At 43.9% G+C, this 7,222-nt stretch overlaps 1 protein-coding gene across 1 annotated transcript in view; it reads left to right on the top strand.

The window, feature by feature from the left end:
• Positions 1 to 6,344, top strand: part of PTGR1 (prostaglandin reductase 1) — a 28,252-nt gene extending 21,908 nt beyond the window's left edge. The window contains exons 9-10 of the mRNA XM_058672664.1: positions 455 to 573; positions 5,823 to 6,344. Coding sequence (XP_058528647.1) covers positions 455 to 573; positions 5,823 to 5,933 — 230 coding nt within the window. The 3' untranslated portion in view covers positions 5,934 to 6,344. The remainder of the gene's footprint in view (positions 1 to 454; positions 574 to 5,822) is intronic.
• Positions 6,345 to 7,222: the final 878 nt, after the last annotated feature.

The raw sequence follows: 7,222 nt of genomic DNA on the forward strand, positions 1-7,222 counted from the left end.
CTCTCCTTTCATAGCTGAAGAGATATTCCCTTAGGGCTTCTGACTCCTGGCTTCAGACTGGTCCAGCCTGGGATGTTGTGTAGATCTGGGCAGTGGGCGAGCAGATGGATGATCTGTCTCTGTCACTCTCTCTCCCTGTAAATATATAAATATAAATATATAAATATACAAATATATATATATATATATATATATAATTATAGTTGCAAATACATTATTATTAAGGTGAAATAGTCCCAAGTTCTGGAGTTTAGAAATATGAACGTCTTTGGATGGAATGCTGTTGCCCACAACAGACCATGTATTGATTAGAGGTGACCCAGGAATCAGAAAGGAGTGGAGGCAGTTGGGAGTGAGGCGCTTAGAGAACACTGACAAAAGCTTGTCCTGCTTTGGTTGCCATGGTAGCCACTTTCCTGGACCCTGTCACCCACATATACCCTTCTCTTTCTAGGCCCATCCCCAGAGCATATGATCTATGGAGAAATCCGCATTGAAGCGTTTCTTTGCACCCGTTGGCAAGGAGAAGTTAAGCAGAAGGCTCTGAAGGAGCTGCTGAAATGGGTGTTAGAGGTAAGGAACAGCGGAGTCAACACTCGTTGGACACTAGATCCTGTTCCCTTTGTTGCTCTAGCTGGTCATTCCAGCAGTTCTTCCCTCTCTACAGCATCATCGGTTTCTCTCAATAAATACTCTTACCTTTCCCAAATTATAAAGGAAAACAGCATTCTCTCTAGACTTTATTTCCATTACTAAAGTAGATCATTTCATTGCTCCCTATCTATCACAAAATAGAGTGAACTCTTGTCTACTTACAATTTCTTTCTTTTTATGTTTATTTACTTTCATCTATTTGAAAGGGAGGCTGACAGCAAGATTTTCTGTCTCCCTGTTGTCTCCAGATGGCTGCAACAGCTAGGTCTGGTCAAAACCTAGGAGCCAGAGACTCCTTCTGGGTCTCCTATATGGGTGGAAATGCTTCAGGTACTTGGATCACCACCTTCCAGGTGCATTACCAAGGAGCAGAACTACAAGTGGAGTATCTGGCACTCCAATTTGCTCTGCAATGTGGGAACTGGGCCTCCCAAACAGCAGCTCCACCAGCTGGGCCAGAATAACTTGCCCTTTCCCCATCCCTTCTCCCTCTCTTCTTTTCACCCTTCTTTCCTTCTTCAATTTTTTCTTTCCTTTTCATCATTTCTCTTCTCCTTTCTTCCTTGTTTCCTCCCTTCCTCCTTTACTTCCTTACTGCCTCCTTCCTTCTTCCTTTCCTTCTCCTCTCCCCTCCCCTCCTCTCCTCTCCTCTCCTCTCCCCTCCTCTCCTCTCCTCTCCCCTCCCCTCCCCTCCCCTCCTCTCCCCTCCCCTCCTCTCCCCTCCCCTCCTCTCCCCTCCCCTCCTCTCCCCTCCTCTCCTCTCCCCTCCTCTTCTCTCCCCTCCTCTCCCCTCCTCTCCTCTCCTCTCCTCTCCTCTCCCCTTCTCTCCTCTCCCCTCCCCTCCTCTCCTCTCCCCTCCTCTCCCCTCCTCTCCTCTCCCCTCCTCTCCTCTCCCCTCCCCTCCTCTCCTCTCCCCTCCTCTCCTCTCCCCTCCTCTCCCCTCCCCTCCTCTTCTCTCCTCTCCTCTCCTCTCCTCTCCTCTCCTCTCCTCTGTTCTCTCCTCTCTTCTCCTCTCTGCTCTGCTCTGCTCTGCTCTCCTCTCCTCTCCTCTCCCCACCTTCCCTCCTCTCCTCTCCCCTCCTCTTATGCCCTTGCAGCTCTGCAGGCTGAAAGTTCTAGAGCAAGAGTTGGACGTGAGCAGCGTTGTTGGGACTGAGGCCCCGTGTATCTTTATTTTGCCCATCTCTCTCTGTCTGTGTCCTTGTTGATGATTGGGAGTCACCCACATGGCCTTGTTTTAATTTACTAACCTCTGTGAATTCCCTGTCTCTAAATACAGTTGCACAGTCAGCGGGGATGCACTTATACCTCACTGGGTGGGACACAAAGATTAGTTACTCCTAACTGGGGTATGGAAGATTTCTCTGCACACCCCTCCAAAACATGCTCACCTAAACTGTTGACATATATCCTGTTAGAATTATAGAGTTAGACCACCCGAAAAACAGCCAGGTTCAGCGAAATCATGCTTCAATGCTATAAACTGCTAAAGACTAAAATTAAAATAGGCATGAGACAGCTGAATAACAATCTAAGCCATTTTAAGGTGTATAGAACATGGTTGACTATAAACCAAAATTGAAATGTCTATGAAGAAGTCACAGGTTGTGGTTGAGAACCTGCATTTTCCTGTTAACATATTGGTTAATCAATACCATGTCAATTAATGCCATAATGTTGTAAATGGTTGGAAATATTATGTTGGGACTTTTAATTGATTGGAATGATACTCTGCCGGCTCTACCTTCAGACCAGAGATGGTCTCACCAAGAAACTATTGAACTTACCAGGACAATAAGATGCTGGACTTTATGCTTGGTAAATACCTCCAATGAAAGAATGTCAACTGAATTTGAACTATGGAAATGCAACAAAGTGGAGCAATCCACCGTGGGGGGAGGGTTTGGGGAGGGGCGGGGGGAATCCCAGTGCATAAAAGAATGTATCACATAATGCAATGAAATTAGTTTAAAAAAAGGAAATGAAATAAAAGTATATGTTAAAAAAAAAGAAAGAAAATACGTAGAGATATGGTACATTCACAGATTAGAAGATTATGTTGTAAAATGATGGTTTTCCTAGTATTTATCCAGACTTATTAAAACTCCTATAAAAATCCCAGCAAAAAAAATAAATAAATACAGTTTCATTTGCAGAGGGAGGGTGTTAGGATTCTGCCCATGAAATGGAAAGTGGGATGGCTGGGTCACGTTTCATTCTACTCTATGTAGAGTTTTGCCTTTTGAAAAGCAGCTGTGTTTTGAAATTAGGATTCAAATCTTCGCTTACGCAGTTGATAGTCAAACCAGTGCTACCCAACACCACGGGGAGACTGTGCTTTCCAGTAATATATTACTGACTATGTACAGAGCTGCAAGAGGGGCTGGAGCAGAGAGGCAGTGGGTTACACTACCACCAGCATCCCATGTGGATTCTGATTCAGGACACAGCTGGTCTACTTCCATTCCAGCTCCCAATAGTGCTGCTGGGAAAGTAATAGAGGATGGTCCAAATAACTGGGACTCTACCACCCACCTGTGTGACCCAGATGATGTGCCAGGTTCCTGGCTTTGACTTGCCCTAGTGCTAGTCATTGTAGCCTTTTGAGGAATAAACCAACAGATGTAAGAGTTTTCTTTCCCTTTATTCTCCCTTTTTTCATTTACACTGCTTTCAAAAATAAAGACATTTTAAAATAAATCAGAAGAACTAGAAGAGAGGAGGTGGTAAGCTCCAAACAAAAAAGGAAATAGAAATGCCAATTGCCTGATATGGTCAGTTTATTAATATATATGTTGAAATATTATACCTTACCCTGTAAATATGTGCAGCTATTACTCATTAACCAGTCATAATTCCATAAATGGTGCCTAGCCATTTCTGGAATACATTAAGAAGAAAAGTCATATCAGGTAACTCAGGTCTCTGTAAAGATTCCTCCCACCCATTCAAGATTCATTTATTTCTTTATTTGAAAGACAGAGCTGTAAAGGAAGAGGGATAGACGCTCCTCAGAGAGTCACAATGGTCAGGACCAAGTCTGGTTGCAACCAACAGCCTGGAACTCCATTCAGATCTTTTGCATGGTTGCAGGGTCCCAAAGTTGGGCTTTACCCTACTATTTTTCTTAGCGGATTAGCAGGGAGCCGGATTAGAAATCAAGCAGTTAGAACTCACTGATAGGGGATTCTGGTGTTGCAGGTGGTAACTTAACCCACTGCACCACACTCTGACCCCTGAACCCTTAAATATGAGACTGCAAATTAGTCATTAGTCCTTACTTAGTAGACTATGTGCTTTATTGTAGATGAAGAAATGAAAAACCTCCCACACTAATATGAACACTTGTCTCCCATATTCTCTTTTTTCTTTATTTCTGATAATCTTTACATGGTTAATTAGGACACAGAGGTTCAAGGGAAGTGCATAAGACGATTATTTCTACATTCTCTTCTTTTTCTGTATCTGGGGTAAATGGGGAGATAAAGGGAGAAGCCCCACCCAGGCTGCCACTCATCCCAGGTCCCTGATATGGGGCATGCTCCGAGGGTCTTGCTCAAGTGGTTTTGATAGTTCAACAGTTATGAACGGCTGTCAATCTTGCCATTCCAAGCATGATGAAGTTGCTGCAGAATCCACTGACCGACTCAGTTCACCTTAGAGTCTCCGTTTGCCCAGTTTTTCACTGATTGTGCTGTCCCCTGCTCCGTCTGAGCCTCTGAACAGGCTCGGCTCTGGCATTTTTACTCCACGGCAGAACATGGAACCTGCACTTCTCTTCATAGTTGGGGTTCTGAGTCTGGCAGTTTGATTGGGGAGATCCCCAAAGAAACTGTCTGAGATGATCGCAGACCAGATTCTTGTGTGTACTTGCCAGTTCAGGGCCTGGCACAGTCCATCACCCCAATCAGCTAGTGGTCACAGTTGCTGGGTCAGTTCTGTTTCCAGCCCTGTCTTCCACTGGAACCAATGGGTGTTGCAGTCCAGCCTGGTTCTGCCCAGCACATACTCAGCCCTCACATAAACCAGTGGGAGCTGCAGCCTAGTCGGAGCGACCCACAGTAACCCCCACCAGGTCCACCCCCTGCCTTGGCTCCCTCGCTTGCCAGAATGAATAGCAGACTAGTCCAGTCTGTCCCACATCCCACTTGGCTCTTCTACATGTCAGTGGGCATTGATAGCTCCACTATCCAGCCACACACATGCTGATGGGTGCCATTCTGTCCAGCCGCCCCTGCCCCAGTCCTGGTTTTCATGCTCTCCAGTGGGAGTGGTAACCCAGGAGGGAGGTGTATATTATTTCCTTCCTAGGCCACTCCCACTCCTGGGTCATGTACTTTCCGGATGGTTATGTAGTTTAAGTTGACAGATTTGCCACCAGTCCCTGTCTCCCATAATCTTAAATAAATGATAAAGATGTGTTGAAAGGCTCTTGGCTTGAAGGAGAGACAAATTCTTAGATTATCCAGCAGGTTGGTGCAGCACCTGTGGTGCTGGCATCTCATATGGGCACTGGTTTATGTACCCATCACTACTGTTCCAATCCAGCTCATTTCTTAGAGCCTGGCAAGGAAGTGGAGGATGGCCCATTTGCTTGGTTCCCTGCTCTGATGTGGGAGACTCAGAGGAAGCTCCTGACTCCTGATTCTCAGATCAGCTCTACTCTGTCCCGTGCAACCATTTGGGTAGAGAGCCAGCAGATGAAAGATCTTCTCTCTTTGTCCTTTTTCTGTAAACTTGTCTTTCAAATAAAAATAAATAAATCTTTGAAAACATTCTCAGGTTGCTATGGGATGTATATTTCCTGAGCAGTCCCTGAATCCACATTACTGGAAGTGATTACAATGGTATAGTACCCAAACATGTCTCCTTCCATCTGCTTCCACTTAAGATTGACTTAGAAATGGCATAATCATTGTCAATGGACATTTTCCTGTTGTTAACATTGATCTGAAGAGTCTTTCTGAATGTTCTTTGTAATCTGTTATGTATGCTTAGTCTATGGATCTTACCCCTATGCATATTGTATGCTGAACCTGCTCCTCAATAACCAGGTCGCCATTTCATATAAATAAATAAATAAAGTGCATGTAATGTACCTGTTGCTAGGGTAATAGAAGTGTAGTATTTGGAAAATTAACCTTTTAAAATTTGTTGTTTTCATACAGGGTAAAATCCAGTATCATGAATACGTCATTGAGGGATTCGATAACATGCCTGCTGCATTTATGGGGATGCTGAAAGGAGACAACGTGGGGAAAGCAATAGTGAAAATGTAAAAGAACATGACATGTGAAATCATTGCAGGATCCAGATTACTTAATTTTTTCTGTCAATTAGTAAAAATGCATACTGCCTTAATTATCCAAAAAATAACAATTGCAATGAGTTTGATATTAACAAACACATTTAAATGGATGCAAGGGAAGGGTGAATAGTCTTGCAGTGAAGATGCCTGTGCCCCAGTGCAGAGCGTTGAGGTTGGACACCTGGTTACAGCTCCTGCCTCCTCACTCCTGCTAATGTACAACCTGGGATCAGGCAGTGCATGCCTCAGGAAATTGAGTTTCTGTCACCCCGCCAACCTGGACCACTGCAGGCATTGGCAAGTGAATCAGTGGATGCGATTTCTCTCTCTTTCTCTCTTTCTGTTTCTCAATAAATGAATAAAATTTCAACAAACAACCAAATGGATGTAATTATTGGCAGAGAATGCAAATTTCCTAGTGAACGACAACATATGTTCCATTCACTGCCATATGCAGCTCCTTATGGGGTTAAACATGATGAATTTGGAGTTGATAAGTTTACTTGAATTTCTGCATTTTCATCTGTGAAGTGAGGCTAAGACCTGCCTCCCTGCTTGCAGAAGTCTGGAATTTGAAATCACAGGATTGCTAGCCTTGCTGCTTATGATTGTGCCTTAAGATGTAATCGTTAAGTGCAGGTGTCTTGCAAGCAACCTACTCCCGTCCCCTGTAGTTGAGTCTAATAATATAATAGACCAGAAAGGAATGTAGCATTCACAATAGCAACAAGTCAACACAAGGATATACATGTACCTACAAGAAATATGCATGGTTCATAAGAATGCTTTAAATCATTACTGATGTATAAAAACAAGACTCATACATGTGATGGGATACCATGCTCTTGGAAAGGAAGGCTGGCCATCTGAACAGCATCAAATCTGTTGACCAACACTACATTACAGATACAAAAGAGATTAAACAGTTATAATACACTGAAACAATGGGTGGGGTGAGAGTGTGAGTGTAAAACCTTTAGAAAAATATGAATGCCTTTTGAAATCTGAATCTTAACAAGTTATTTGCCCATGATTCCTAACGCAAATTGAAAATAAAATTTCCTGCTTCCTTACATCCTCTTCTTTACCCAAACTATTCAATCCAGGGGAAGGTATCAGGTTAGTCGTTGAGGGAAGAACTTCAGTGGCCCAGAACAGGTTCAGAATCAACATGGAGGAACCGCATGGCTTGAGCCATGCCCGTGCAGTGTGTGAGCACATGTGTATGTACTCCAGAGCAGGAATACAGGCTGGAAGGCC

Source organism: Ochotona princeps, chromosome 14 (assembly GCF_030435755.1).
Source record: "Ochotona princeps isolate mOchPri1 chromosome 14, mOchPri1.hap1, whole genome shotgun sequence".
Lineage (NCBI taxonomy): Eukaryota > Metazoa > Chordata > Mammalia > Lagomorpha > Ochotonidae > Ochotona > Ochotona princeps.